Raw genomic sequence first — 16,181 nt, forward strand, 5'->3', positions numbered from 1 at the left:
GTTTTAAAAAAATGAACATATGTGCTGGGTAAATAAATAAATCATTTTTCAGATAAACAAAACACAAGGAATTTCTGGTCCACGGTAGAAGGCTCAGTCTTGAGCAAAGAGAACAGCAGAAGCAGTCACACTGCTCAATGACCATCAGCACACTAATGTATTTGCTTTGCCCCCAACCCAACAAACATGTTCAGTTAATGAAGTAAACATTTATTCCTGCACGTTCTTAAACCACGAGATTGATTCTTCACTTAAGTACCCAATTCTTACAAAGATTTCAGGGAATTGGGCCTGTATCTGGAATGAATGAACTTCTTTCTGGGAAATGAACTTTCAGGAAGAACTCACAGGAGCCATCAGGCCAAACAGCTCCCCTGGACCAAGCTGGTCCCCTCCACCATCTGCTCAGCTCTTTCGGACAGCGCCAGAAGTTCTGCCTATTGTAATTTGGAGCATTGGAGTTAAGTTCTGAAAGCACAAAGGAAGCATTCTGGGTCACCAGGGTAGCACTGTCTCGTGGCCTCTGGGAGCAAACTCATTCACCCAGACCATCATGAGCAGAGGATTTCAGCGCTACAGTGGGTCCAAAAAGCAGGGGGCAGGAAGGACTCAAGCCAATGCAGGAGGCAGACGGAGCTCCATCACTGTAGGCTGGAGAGGGGGCTCTTACTGCACACCCTGTAGACCTCCAGGGTGGATGGGACCATCCAGCGGTGGAGGAGAAAGGGTATAGAAAGGAGACGGACTCAGAATCAAATGAGCCAGGGTTTGAACCTGGTTCTGCCACTTCCTGGCTGAGTGACCTCAGCAGGTGACTTAGTCTCTCTGGACTTTGGTATTAAATTCTTTGAACTGGGAATAATATTACAGGCCCACGATCTCTTACGTCCAATTTGAAAATCCAAACAAAGCTCTAAACACCAAGCTTTGTATAACTTATTTGGCAGCAAAACCTGGTAAGACCTGGCACGAAGTTCTTCTTGATGTAACTATCCCACCGGATGTAACTAGCTCTTCCTCAGTTTTATAGCAGACATCGAGGGTGGTGATAGGGCGTAGCTCCGGACCCTGCCCGGGTGGGCTAAGTAACATATGCATTATATTGCTTTTCTGAATAACAGTACAGACACTTTACAGCTTTTCTGAAATCAGAAAAATTCTGAATAGATCTGGCCTCAACGGTTTGAATAACTTGTATTACATCTCAGAAGACTGTTTAGAGGACTAAATGAGAAAATGAAAAACGAGAAAACGTGTGTGAAATAATTAGTATAGCACACAGCTTTAAGGTCTTGGCAACTTGTAGCTACTATGACTAGGCTTCTGTCACCAGAGAATGTTCAGGAAATACGGCCCCATTAAGCTTTAGTACTGTCACACAGCCAGCCAGACCCCTCCAGGTTCTATAGCCTGTGCCTGGCTGCACGAAAGGGAAACACTGCATACTCCTGAAGGAGAGCCCTCTGTCACCTGGGCCTGTGACAGAATTTTTCTACCAGTTGCTAACACAAGGTCTTCTGCTATGGAGCAAAGAGGGCATCTCTGGTAAGACTTGGCCCCATTCAGCTCTAATTTAGCCTGGAATAAGCCATCATGCTCTCTTTCATGAATATTATGCTGACATATATTTTTTTCTGTCTAGGACTTTTCTTCATGATACTTGAAGATAGTGGAGGAGAAAGAAAAAAAGACCCAGCCAATAATGTTTATAATAATGTGACCATCACCTCACGCGAAACCTTAATTCCAACTGACAATTGAAGCTGAAACCCACTGGAAATTTTATCTTTATAAGATGTATAACTATCACATATTAAAAGACATGAGCAGGGGCGCCGGGGTGGCTCAGTTGGTTAAGCGTCTGACTTCGGCTCAGGTCATGATCTCGCGGTTCATGGGTTCGAGCCCTGCATTGGGTTCTGCGCTGACAGCTTAGAGCCTGGAGCCTGTTTCAGATTCTGTGTCTCCCTCTCTCTCTCTGCCCCTCCCTCACGTCTTTTTAAAAGACGTGAGCAGACACTCCAAGTTAGGGAACTCGATATTTACATGTTCTCCTTTACCACTCCCCACAATGTCCCACAGGGCAACTTATCTGACTTGGTAGTTCAGTTCAACATCTGGCATGAAAATGGATACTATTTTTAAAAACCAAAGTAATCATCACCTAACTAACTAGGTTTCTCTGTCATGCCTAGGACTTGGAAGTGAAACCAGGATAGCTAATAATAGACACCGGGCACTAAAGTGAGAACTGTCTGTTGACAGCCTTAATATGAAAAGACATTTGAAAAGATCTGAATTTTAACTTCAATAAAATAGTTGGGTTTTCCTCCCAAACTTGATCCTCAGGGGTGTCTACAGCAGGGCCGAAGGCTGGTGCACCTGTTGGAATGCCTCCTTTCTTCTCCACGTCTGTGTGCCATCAACAGAAGGCACACAGGTGTTCACTCTTGGGAATATGGCCTCTCACAGGACACACAGCCTTTGTCCACATGCATGGCGACATGCCTGCAGAAGCTCTAATGCAGAGGAAGAGCTCAGTAGAAGCTGGTGGAATGGACTCATTAAAGCAGGAAGACTTTTCTTTCCTCAGTTCATGGATGAAGGCAGCTCTTTGTTGTCTGGCTTCAAACCAACTTTCATTTTGTTTTGAATCTCTCCCTTTAATCCATGCTAACCTTATTTAAGTACCTCAAACATACCAAGTTTTCTCTTCCTTTTGGACCTTCCTTCTCACTGGAACAACTGACCCACCCCATGAACCTGACTTCACTCCTTCAATTCAAAGCTTGGATGGTAGTTCCCTAAGAAAAGAAGACTTCCCTTTTACCCCCAATGAGGTGATCTTCCTTGATCTGTGCTCTTATAGATTTCCGTGCTTCTCTGCCATCACATTGCCGTGTTTGTCTGAAATAAGTTTCTCTTACTGAACTGAAAGTTCCCCAAGGGCAGAACTATATCTGCCTTGCTCACCTCTGTTTGAGCAAAAGTCACACAGATCCTATGTAAGAGCCGACGAGATAAAATTTCCAAAATCATTTTTCCTAATAACTGGTTTTTGAAAATGACAGTATCCTTTAAAAAATATCATTCTCCATCTTTGAAAGGCAGGGAGACTAAAAGCAAAAACAAGTTTATCTTTTCAACACCTGGGGAATGACTGGAGAGAATTAGTAGATTTCTTTTTTCCCTATTGCATCTTGGCTCTCAGTGGATTCTACTAGCCCTACGTTTTAGGAGTCCGGCATGTCATCAACATGATCTCCACCAGAGGAGAAGTTAAAAATTATGTTTTTCATCACCTAATATCAAATCATCAAGCTGGGTCATGCACACAGATCCAGCTGAGTCACCTCTACCGGTGGGACCTGTGAAGAGCACACTAGGAACTTAGCAACTTCTCCATTCACCAAAGTTGGAGCCAACAGTTCTACCCCCAGCCGTGCATCGTCCAGTTTGGCTGCTCAGAGCAGTGTGTCAGCCTCCTCCCTGATCACGAACTTGGAGGCTGGCAAGCCAAGCAATACTCCAAACATTTCCAGGCACGGCCAGAAAGAAAATTACACTTTGTATTCAGTGTCTTTCAATCCATGCTGTAATTTCGGAAAGCCCTGCCACCTATTTTAAATGTTGGAGAGATAAATATGAAGGAATGAGGTGCACACACATGATTTTCATGACTGTTTTCGGTGCAATAATTAGACTGTTGCAGTATGCAGACTTGCATGGGTGAATTGCCATCTTACCCAAGTGGCAGAATCAATCCTATGGAATGGGATATGGGGGAGGATATTAGCATTTGCATAGAGGAAAGTGCTGGGAAAAAGTCCTGGGCTGCTGGGCTGCTGAGGGCAAACGTTAGCACCCTGTCTTATTTTAAGCCTGGTGGGGAAGACTGCAAGAACAGAGCAGGTCAGGGAGTAGGGGGAAATGTTGAAAAGATTTTAATTTTGTTCACATGGGAGAAATACAGGAGGGGATCAATATGGTGGGAGGTTCAATTAAGAAGAGGAGTAAAGGGCATCTGGATGGCTCAGTTAGGCATCTGACTCCTGATCTCAGCTCAGGTCTTGATCTTAGGGTCATGAGTTTAAGCCCTGTGTTGGGCTCCACACTGAGTATGGAGCCTACTTAAAAAAAAAAAAAAAAGTGGAGTGAAGGAAACTAAAAATAACCGCTGGGCACTTGCACTTTCAGGAAGGTTCTATAATAAATAATGTAAAGGGAGGACTCTATAGGTAGAGCCAGCTATAACCGACAAGAGTGGCCATGCTCTCTACCTTCTGTGTAAGCAGAAGTTGCTGAGAGACCTGAAGAACCTTCCTCCGCCACATTGTGGGCTCTTATTCAGGCCCTTTAGAACCACTTACTCATGAAGTAGGTTCCTCAGATCAGGCTGAATTCAAGTGGTAAGAAAACTTTTTCCAGGATACTGTATGGAATGCCCATTGGCATCTCTGTGCCACGTGGGGACACAAGAATTTGAAGTGAGCTCGACAACTAGGATCTTTGGGAAAAGCCAACTGGTCACTATTAAGCCCAAAAAAACCCTCCCTTGCAAGTTTTCTTTGCCTCACTCAGCTGGCCCTTGCCCTGTAACCTACAGGAATTAAAAACCATACCAAGAAAGTCACCATGCATTTCCTCTCTCTCCTCTCCTTCTCTCCTTCATGAACAATTTAGTCCAAAAGCCACTGGGGAGGGGCTCAACAAGATGGCATCTGTAGTGGGGGTAGGACACCACAGTGGCCCAGAATGGTGTGCTGGAGCCACAGCAGGGTGGGCGGGGGACAGAGGTGACCTACCACAGGTACTGGAACCCAAGTTGGGTAAGGAAAATAGGAGACTCATTACATAAGGCAAGGAAAAGATTGGCCAAATAATAAATACATCAAGTGCAGTAAAAACCAGGTTTGTTGTCAAGAAGGAGGTTACAAATATGGGGAGAATATGAGCCCTGTGGTATTAGATTAGAGTTAAAGGTATCAGGGTGAGCTCATGATTTTCAAGATAGATAGGTAGGTAAGTAGGTGGATAGACAGACAGATGGATAGACTGTATATATATTCTCTACTGCTGTTCTCTGCTAGTGCCTGGGAACAGGGACAATCTAATAACAGTGAGCACACCAAGCACCCAGATTTTGATTTCTAAATTCCATTCTCCACTAACAGGAATCAATGCTGCTTGAAGAAATGGCTGATTTCAGGGTTAGGGAAGTGTCAAATGGGCCTGGCACATTTTGTGCTGTCAGAACGGGAGGACGTGTCCATAGAACAACGAGACCATGTCAAAGGGACATGAAGTTAGCTTGACAGGGCTCCCATAAGCTATATCTAGACAAATTCAGAAAAAAAATAAGAGGAAAAAAATATAACCCACTAAATATAATAGGAACCCATAAGACCACACTTACATAAATAGATGCATGAATAGATTTAAAGTTTGATGAGGAGTAGGATAGAGTACCAAAGTCACTCTGTACAGAATATTAGTGTTTTTTTTATCATTTTTAAAAACTGTAATGTTTATTCTTGAGAGAGAGAAGACGCACGATGGGGGGAGGGGCAGAGAGAGAGGGAGACTCGGAATCCTTACAGTAGGCTCTGCAGTCTGAGCTGTCAGCATAGAGACCAATGCAGGGTTTGAACCCACAGACCATGAGATCATGACCTAAGCCAAAGTCGGACACTTAACTAACCGAGCAACCTAGGCACCCCATGTTTATTTATTTATGTTTTGAGAGAGAGACAGAGCACTAGCAGGGGAGGGTCAGAGAGAGAGGGAGACACAGAATCCAAAGCAGGCTCTGGGCTCTGAGCTGTCAGCACAGAGCCCAACACAGGGCTCAAACTCCTGAACCACAAGATCATGGCCTGAGCTGAAGTCAAACACTTAACCAACTGAGCCACCCAGGTGCCCCCAGAATGTTCATTAATTCACAAAGGACAAAGTAATTTTACTCTAGAAGCTTATAAGACACTCCCTCAATCAAGTGATCCAACTCAATATTATACGAAAAAAGGTCAATATCTATCCCTGATTGGATACAGTGAAAAGAAATAGCATCATTTTCGTGGTAGTCCTACCAAAGATGCATAACCCAAATGTACTCATGTGAAAGTACAGACAAATCCAAAATGAGGTACATTCTACAAAATTGGAGGTGACGGAGCATCATGTTGGCAATTTACTCTCAAATGGTTCACAATAAGATAGTCGTACTGTACTTGGGAACTTTAGGTTGAGACTGTTCCAAAATTTAAAAATTAATAATCAAAAGAGTTACCTTGAGTCCCTGGAGATTTGATAGAAGCCAAGTGTCAAGATGGGATTAAGGTCTGGATAAACCAAGTCAAATGCCAACAATGATATGCTAGGGTAAGGCTTTTTAGATAGTCTCCAGTGAAAGACATTTCCCCCTCAGTCCATTATGAACCAATACTTTCAAAAAACACAAAATTCTGCACGTGGACCAGTAACGAACAGTCCATAGACTAGCCCAGATTATGTTTTGAGTAGCACTTCTCTGCAGTAGGATCTCTGATTGCCATCAGATCCAAATGGGCAATAAAAACTACTGGTCATACCGTTCTCCATAATGGTTGCAACATTACCACCATAGTTACATCAACCATTTACACAAAGTATACAAAGGGACTGCCCAGGCAACGGGAGGGGACTAAAGACCTGCCTTTACAAAGACTCACTCAATTTCTCCAAACGTGTCATAGGATAGGAATGAATGAGACCACCCCTGATTCCAAAGCAATTGCATTGTGATGAACAAAAGGAAGACCAATCCACTCATACAGAAGAGGGACAAAAACATCTTCTATGGGTTTATCTGCCACACTGGGTCATGACTGTCATTGCTAGGAAGGGACCTGGCACTAGAAGGCATTAGTAGAGTACATCCTCCAAATCAGATGGGTTTGATTTAACTACAGATGCTGAGGGTCAAGCTACTGACTCCAACACAGTCCACACACAGGCTCACTCTGACATCCTGCCCCTCTCTCAGCCAGAAGCAGCCCTTTCAAATAAAAAAGAACAATTCTCTACTAAACCAAACCCAAAACAGAACAATGAGAAAGGAGCTATTGCATCCTCTGGGAAATGGCACGCCATCAGGGCCCAGGGTTCTTCTGACTCCGGTTGCGCATCCCTGGTACAAAAACTCTTGTGTCAGTCCCCCCCCCACCACACACACACACACACACACACACACACACACACATACACACACTTCTAGCCACACACAGAGGAGGCTCCACAAAGAAACATGGAAGCTGGAATCCACTCATCTCCACAGTGTCTGTCTCTGGTGCGCACTTCGCTTACCTGGAGCGGTTTTGTAGCATGATGTTCGGGAGGGCAGTGATGGGGCGTTCTTTGCCCTGGGGCTCTGGGTATTCTGCAAGACTTGTCTCTGCCTCTTCAGCTCCTCTTCCCTTTCCTGGGCTGCTCGGATCTCTTCCTCAATCATGGACAAAGTCCGCTGCTTCCTTGACCTCAGCTTGAAGGGCCCAACCATCACATCAGACTCCTGAGTGGCCAGGAGCGAGGCGGTGCTCCTCAGCTCAGCTGCCTCAGAGTACTTGCTGAAATAGCTCCCTTCTGGCCTGGTCTCCTCCATGTTTATGGGGCCGCTGGGCTGTACCACTGGCAGCGGCTGGGAGGGCCCCCTTTCCCTGAGTGCCCGGTCTTCAGCAGGCAGAATCTTTGGTAAGACCTCCCTCTTCTCTTGAACAGGAGAGGACACCTGAGGTGGCTCAAACATGCTCTGAGGCTTCTCTGAGCTGGGAGCCCCAGTTCCAGCTTCCTCTGGACTTGCTCCAGGTTCCTGCTGTTCTGTCCCACCCTTGCTGGTTTCGGACACAGCTCTATCCACTTGCTCAGCTATGGCTTGTTGAATGGCATTCTGCACCAGGAGACCAGCCTGATATTCCAAGGGGTCGTCAACTGATGGAGAGTCTCCCAGCGTGGATGAAGGGGAATAGAAACCATGATCACTAAAGGACTTGGAGACGCCTTCCCCTCGACCCTCTGAGGGGTTGTCAGTTTGTGGAGTCTGGGGCAGAGAAAAATCAGCCAGTGAATTCTCCTGGAGGGCGTTGGTTGTCTCATTGGAGGCCCCACTGTCACTGATGTTGTCCATGCTAAAATCATTGGACAGAGTCTCCAGGACAGTGGTATCCTGGGACCTCACTGACAATTCATCCAAACCAGAGTCCAGCTCCTCTTGGGTCAAAGAGACATTAACTGACCTTGAAAACTGATCCAAGATCCCAGGGTCATCATCCTTGACCACAGTGAGGATGGCCCGGGCACTGGTAAACTCCCCATCCTCTGCCCACAGTTTGGATAAGGGCCCACGTTTGGAAGGTTCACTGTAGGGCCCTTCCCTCCCCTGAGGAGCCGCGCTGCCCTGGCTGCCTCCCGCAGGTGGACTCTCCAGGGCACAGCTGGCTTTCTGCTGCCCCTTGGCTGCTGATGCACCACTATCTTCTGGAAGCCCCCCGACAGAGGCTGGTCTCGAGATGGTCAGTGGCTTGTCTGAGTTGATTGACCCCAGAGGCCTATAAAAGGGCTTGATAGAGAAGAGCCGAGGTGTACTCTGGCCCTTGGCCCCTGCTTGCCTGGAACTCTCCATGAGCTGGAACTGTTTGCGAGCAGCAGAGAAGTCTATCTGCTCGGTGACGATGTCCTCCTTTATGTTTTCTGCCGCGCCGGCCTGGTCGCGGGAGGCCGCGGGTGCTGCGCAGGGCTGGGCTGGGGGCTGCTGCTGCTGCTGCTGCTGCTGCTGCTGCTGTTGCATGAGCAGCTGCTCCTGCTGCGCCCTTCTCTCCTTGCGCTCCTTGTACTTTTTGTGCGACTCCAGATGTTCCTCGTCCAGCTGCTCCTCGATGGTCTTCTCCTGGGGAGGATTCCACCATTTCGCCGCAATGCCAGGATTCTTTTTCATGGCCTGGCTCCGGATGAGTTCTCTCCTTTCCTTTTCCAGCTCCAGCATCTCTTCCGAAGGCCTCACTTTTCTGACACAGTACTGCTCCTTCTCGTTCTCGTCGTCCTCAAAGAGCTTGGAGGGCTTCTTGTCCTCGTGGAAGGCACGCAGCTCAAACTTGGCCTCCTTCTTCAGCGTGGTGAGCGTGAGCTCCCCCTCGCGGCCGGAGCACCGCGAGCTGGTGGAGGAGCTGGGGCTCGCGGGGGCCTGCAGGCCGTCCCCCAGCAGATCTTGGGGCTGGCCAGGGGAGTGCCCATTCGCTTTTCCACCCTCGGCCATGGCGTCAGAGTTGCTCGTACTGAACTCGGTGTGAGGAGGAGCCTGTCTGCCAGCTGCCCTCTCCGTGGGTTCCGGCTGGAAGGCTGTGTGGGCAGGGGGGCTTCGACTGCTCACCGCGACCACCGCTCCAGGCTCTGGGGATGAGGTGCCGTTGTAAGTTCCGTCCACAGCAGAATCGCAGCAGCTGGCCTCCAGCACCTCATCTAGATAGCGGATCTCTCTGGCCACGTCATTGTCCAGAGATTCATGGTGATCACTGAGGAGGCCATTGTGGGGGGGTGAGTAGAAAGGGGAGGAGTGGTCTACGGAAGGTGGGGTAGAGGTGATTCCAGGAACACTTTTACATTCTGCAACAGAGACTTCAATTTCCATGTTTTTGTGATCTGGGGGAAGGGAGCTGGTTGCAGGCTCCAGGGCGTGGACGCTGCAATGGTCTCTCTCGTTTTTTAGCCGGATATCATCCTCAGAAAGCTGGGGAGCCTTCTGAAACAGAGACAACAAAGGTCAGGGTTAGATATTAAATCTCTTATGGAGGTGAACCTTGAGAAATTAACTGGTAGCTCACTGCAAGAAAAACTGAAGCAATGACAAGTTCTTGGGAACAGAGATTTCTCTTCTAGTCATTCTTCACATACTCATTTTGTTGTGGTAACTCATTCGTAAGCCTCTCGATGTTACAGATTCTGCTTTGTTTACTGGGTGTCCAGAGAATGTTCAACAAACACCAGTCCCATTTATAAATTTAAAAGCAAATTAGGACTCAGATCATTTGAAGACATTGCTCGAATGTCTTCTGAAGTAGAAAAGATTATACAGCAATTGTACCAGAATTTAACAAAATATTTTAATAGCAAACTACTGCAGAAATATAATAGGATATTTGTGTGTCCCCGACTATAGTAAGATGGTCCCTGGGCATGAACAATTTTTATTGAAACTCTCTGCCAGATGTAACGCAACATTTCTGGAGACAAGAAACTTCTTGGAAAATTTTTCCAAAATAAAATCCTGGAAAACAGTAGTTCCTTCAGCGGCCCCTTAACAGCTACAATGGCCCACTGCTTTGGCTCTATATTGACCATGTACATTCTGAACACCATAACCAAAGTCACTGACTGCATAGTTCTGCTCTCTGGGATGACATCAAAACAATACTCCTTAGTTAAGGAATGAGTGTTGCTTTGAAAAGTTAGTGACTGGCAGCTCTTCTCCTGTTTCTAGAATGCTCTGTATGTGAGAGCTCCAATCTTACTGTTAAATAAGAAAAAGCAAACCTTCTTGATGTTTGAAAATAAATCCTATATTTTCACCAGTTACCAATCCCATGTAGTTTTGATTTTTGGCATTAGTAAAATTAATTTTCAAATTCTAGGGTGATTTGTTTTTTCATGCCCAATGTGGTTTATCTGGTTGATCTCTGATAATTCAGCGGTAAACTGTGAGCTTACTTTGAGTGTCCCTCAAGAAGTTCACTGATACCTTGGTCAGGTTTGTCCTCCTCTCTTGAGTTTAGAGTATGCCTAGTATTATTGACAGAATACAATGCAAAACTACAAGGTGGTAGCATTTTCATTTGCATCAGTGGTAAACAACCTTAAGATCTTAGAACGTAATATTAAAACACCACCTTAGGCTAATTCTCAGGGGATTTATTTCAAAAATGCTCCCAAGGAAGGTTCGTAATTAGGGATTTGTTGATGAGACCTAGGACAGCGTGGGAGTTCACCCTGTGTACTCTGCACTGCTGTCAGAGTGCTGAGAACGCTCATGGTCATCCAAGAGCTAGAAGGTCATCCCTGAGCTGGAAGGTCATCCAAGAACAGGGAGTTTCCTTCACTCTTCATTTTTCGTATTCCCCTTTTGACTTAAATCAATCAAGCAATACATGTTCCTTCTTTAGTAATAGGTAACAACGATTCCTTTGTCAATAACTTCTGGTCTTGGATGGCCTTCCACTCTAGTTCTGGTCTTTGTCCAAGTCTGGTCCTTCAATTCCATTAATATTAATAATGCTAATATCTTTATTTTATTTATTTTTACCATCATTAACTAATGGTTCTTTTTAGGATGAAATCGAGAGGCATGTCAAAGACATTTTTACTACCTTTTAAAAACATTAACTAGACCTTCTTTTTGGTAAGGCAATTGCCAGTAATGTCTATGCCATTAAGAATTACAGAAAAAAGATTAAATTTTATTTATTTATTTTGAGAGAGGGGGAGGGGGAGAGAGAGAGAGAAGGAGAAAATGAGTTGGGGAGGGGGCAGGGAGCAAGAGAATCCCAAGCAGGCTCTGTGCTCTGCACAAAGCCTGACTCAGGGCTAGATCTCATGACCAGATCATGACCTGAACGGAAATCAAGAGTGGATGCTTAAGCGACTGAGACACCCAGGCATCCCAAGAATTACAGAGAATTTGAATGCCTGACATTTACTGGCTGCCATTCAATTTCAAATAAACCTAGGTCAAAATTAGCCCACTCCATGTAAAGCTATTACTGGAATAAATAGACCAACAAAAAGACACACAAGGCACTGCTACAGTGAGAGTCAGATTATCGGGGAATCTCCCACCCCAGCTTCATTTGGCCAATGATGTACCACTAACATTCTTCGTGGGAATAAGTAGAGCTTTTCTTGTATCCTTTTTGGCTTTTGGGGGTGGAGGAGGGAAGATAGGAAAATGGTAGGAAGCTGCTGGAACTGAAATATGGTTGAAAATCACTGCCCTATGGAACATGAAATATTTTAAAGTCGTTGACATAAGAGGAAAGAGGACAATGTAGCATTTAAGGAAGTTAAAAGGCAAATAATTCATTCTGTAGTTCATGGAGTCATTAATCCATCCATTAAAGATGCAGGAAGCTTATTTTGTAGGGTCATAATGAGATTAGCAGCAACAATAAGCTCCAGGAGACACCTTTTTCTTAACAAAAATTGGAAGCCACAAGTCTATTTTGAGTTTATTTTGCCTGGTCAGGAGGAGTGAAAAACGTGCCTTTAGTTCTCTCCTGAGAGAGAGAAGAGGTCCTGAGCCCACCTCCACAGCATTGCCCCCGAGCACGCTGTCTCTTTCTCCTGGGTGCCTCCGTTCAAGTGCTGGACGATGGGCAGATGCTCTGTCGGCCTTTTTGTCTCTTTTGGATCTTGAAAAATATACCAACTCTTTCCACGGCATACTTTCTGAAGCTGCAAGTGTTCCCAGTCAAAACTTTCAAAGTCTGAGAATAGCTTCTGACAATACATTTTTGCAATGTCAAAAGATGACCATTAGCTTTTAGTCAGAAAGGATGAGTCTCATTTTCTCAACATCTTCTATGATGTGTCAGATTTTAAGAATGCTAATTACTGATTAAAAGTCAGAGTTTGGAGTTCCAATGTACTCAGACATGATTCCATTCCAACACACTTGTGTAAAAAATCTAGGCACTAGAGGGTGTAAACAGGAAAGCAGCTCTCTCTCCTTCCTGTTGGGGGGGGGAGGCGCCTCCTACCTCTTTCCATAAATTCAGAACATTTTTCTTGACACCCAGTTCCATGTACTTCAGAGAGTAGAAGCTCTACACCCTTATTAGGGTAGAAATAATTAAAGAGATAGCCCTGAGTTACTGATTCACAATCATGCCTCAGAGATCCTGAGTTTTTGTAAAGTTTGGCAACAGTTGTAACAAAGGAGCAAATTCCTGAGTTCTGTTCTCAGCTGGACGAATTTACCTTTGCACAAGATGGCCTGATACAATCAAAGCCACCCGTAAGCTACCCCAGGTAAATGGAAATGGGCTGGAAACCCCACAGTCCAGATTCAGCAGGAATCTGGGCTTGGTGTCATTAAGTGACATCATGCTTAAACCAGCAGGTGCTCACTGCTCCCTCTGAAGATGAAAATGACTAGAATTTTCTCCATGCTTCAGATAAGGTGAACCTGATTCCAGAGTCAGATAAAATGCACATTGGTTAAATGGACTGGAAAGTCCTTTTGAAATAAACTGTGCCTCAATGCAAAACAAAACAAAAACAAAAACAAAACTGAGCACACTGGATTTTCAAAGAGTGCTAAGGGGCACCCTCTTTGAGTTGCCCCCCCCCCACTAGCCCCCCAGGTGGAGTCCTGGTGGAGCATGACCCATAATAGCTGCCAACCTAATGGCTTCCCCAAAATAGCTAACAGCTGGTCAGGATGTCTACTCTTTACTTTAAAACATGTGGGCAGAGACAATATAATACAGCTGTGGATGTGTCTGAAATTAGTTTAAATTACATTCAGGGGCCGACAGCCATCCTAACTGGGAATATACACTCTAGGAATGGTCAACCAGGATCTAATCAGAAATTCCAGGCTCCAGAGGTGGCTTTCTTCCTGGGCAGTTTGGCTCCCTTTACCTCCCACAGGGAGTTAAACCCTCCCCCTGAGGGTTTGCCAACTGGCATCATTAAGGTGAGAAATGGTTTTCATCACTGAAATTAGTGGCTTGTCAATTACCATGATAAAACTGAGAAATCTGATGAAATTGGTGTTCAAATTTGCAGATTACAAATGTCCTCCGTCCTTTCCTGAATAGATTCACAGAAAAGAATGAGCAGGGCAGGGGAGGGGGGGGGGGCGCTGTACACCCTCAGGGATGGTGCTTTGAGCCTAAAAGCCAAATGGCTTTCTCCAGCTTTAGGTTCAGAGGACTCTAATGGTTTAACAACCACTATGGGTAAGGGAGTCCTGCCTTGTAAAACCACCACATCTGTTTTCATGCAAGGTGGGGCTGGAGCGTCTAGAATCTTCAGGAGCTGGCGTTTCTTTGAGGTTACAGACAGTAGGTTTTATCCTACTTTTACAAATGTTTATTTAATAGATGTCTGTATGAGTGCGAGAACTCGGTGCAAGACTTGCTTTTGTTATCACTTGGTAGCCATGTTGTGTCTGAAGCTGTTGCTATTTACTAAAAAACAAGTTTAACAGTTACACAAAACAAATTAGTATGGGTTAATTAACAAGATGGGTGCCCTGTGTTTCCTATGAAATTTCTGCCAGACCCCATGCAAGACAATCATGGGACTCTTTTTGTGAGACTATACCTCCTTTGTAAACAGGACTTGTAACAAGATCTCTCAAATCTGTTTTGAGAATTAGAGTAGATAATGTGCTCAAAAGTACTGGGGAAACTGCAAAGTGTTTAATGCAAGTGTTAATTATTATTAAGCAATTTTACACTGAATTGTAAATGGCCATTATTAAATCCTCTCTGGGAGATGATTAACCTTTTTGGGGAAAGGGCGGAGGGTGATAGGGAAGCTTTGATTTTGTAAAGAAAAGAAATCAACATGAGTCAATTACAGGGGAAAGGCTCAAGCAAGGCTAAAAGTCAGACCTAAGGCATCTCTAATCTCCCTAGTCTTTTCCAGTCACGTCAGAAACAGAGGAGGGGGGCACACATTGGTCAGAAATGAACCTGGACCATAGCAAATATGCTCCTGGCTGCACAGATGTGCAAGTGAGCGAGGCAGCACAATGAGCCTGTCCAGTGGGCACGCTGTGAGTGTCACATCCCCATTTTTTTCAAAGTTTATTTATTTGGAGAGATGGAGAGAGTGGGGGAGGGCCAGAGAGAGAGAGGGAGAGAGAGAATCCCAAGCAGGCTTCAGTGTGAAGCCCAATGAAAGGCTCGAACCCACAAACTGAGATCTTGACCTGAACTGAAATCAAGAGTCAGACGCTCAACCGACTGAGCCACCGGGGTGACCCGGTCCATCTCCATTTTACTGTGGACACTTTTCATAGCACATGCACATACACAATCTCAGCTGATAACTTGCAACAAGGCCCTTTTGTATGCAGGAAAGGCAGAGTTTTGTACCTTAGTTTAACTTTAGAATATGAGGTTTAGAGAAATTGAAAGATTTTTCCTGAGATCACCCGGCTAGGAAGTGGCAAAGTCAAGATTTGAAGGTCAGTTCTTCCGAATTCTCTCCCAATACTTCAAAAAGTGTTCTCAGTGACAGCAGGCTTCCAAAATGACTAGGGACATGTTAATAAGGGTGGATAGATTTAAAGAGTATTCACTTTTCTGGTTGGCCGTTTGCACACCTGTATCTGTAGAAGTGATAGGAGCCTCACAATTTGGCTTCAGAAGTCAGAGACCCCTCCCCACTCTTTATTTAGAACAGAACAAAGACAGACCTCCTGGAGACTTAGTTGCAGCTTCCTATCTTCTGCTCTGCCTGTAGGGCCCCCCAGTTATAAATGAGGGTGCTGGCTTCCTGCCCAGTCTGGGAATTTTACCTTTCAAGCTGGCCTCCGAGGAGAGGCCTCTGCTTCCTCCAGGACAACCCAGGGGCGAAATATTAATACTTCACACCCCAGACATTGCAACAGACACCACGCATAAAGGCTGTGACTCCTTCCCAACACCACAGCGTCCACAGCACGGGTGAGATTCTAAAAGACTGTTTACTTGGCACAGAAAACACATCAGGGCCCTGACAGCTGGCCAGCTGGGGTGATGGCCAGCACTGTGCTCTCTCTTCGGGGGGCGCTTGGGTCTGCAGCTGGGTGTATCATGAGCCGAAAGAACTTGAAGGAGGTACATTTTCCTTAGCAGATCTGGCTGGGCCTACGGGGACACCAAAAAAGGCATCCTTTGCTATAAGGACAAGCAAGAAGCTGAGGCTTCTACTCAAATGTATTCACAATGCCCCCACCTACCTCCCCACCCCCCTCAGGCTGTTACCTCTTGACACCACCTGTTACCAGCTGTGACCAGTTGTGACCTCTCAGGCTCCTAGTCTAAATGCCTGGTGTGACCCAAATCACTTCAACATCAGGGGCAGGCCACACAACCAGCTTCCTACTCTCAATAACCCAGATTACTTCCTACTAAGGCCATGCTATTTAAATTAGAAATACT

At 45.5% G+C, this 16,181-nt stretch overlaps 1 protein-coding gene across 1 annotated transcript in view; it reads right to left on the minus strand.

Moving 5' to 3' along the window:
* PALM2-AKAP2 (PALM2-AKAP2 fusion) overlaps nucleotides 1–16,181 on the minus strand; it is a 322,809-nt gene that overhangs the window by 24,989 nt on the left and 281,639 nt on the right. Inside the window, exon 9 of the mRNA XM_029919383.1 lies at nucleotides 7,345–9,769. Coding sequence (XP_029775243.1) covers nucleotides 7,345–9,769 — 2,425 coding nt within the window. The remainder of the gene's footprint in view (nucleotides 1–7,344; nucleotides 9,770–16,181) is intronic.

The sequence above is a fragment of the Suricata suricatta genome, chromosome 13 (genome assembly GCF_006229205.1).
Source record: "Suricata suricatta isolate VVHF042 chromosome 13, meerkat_22Aug2017_6uvM2_HiC, whole genome shotgun sequence".
NCBI classification, from domain to species: domain Eukaryota; kingdom Metazoa; phylum Chordata; class Mammalia; order Carnivora; family Herpestidae; genus Suricata; species Suricata suricatta.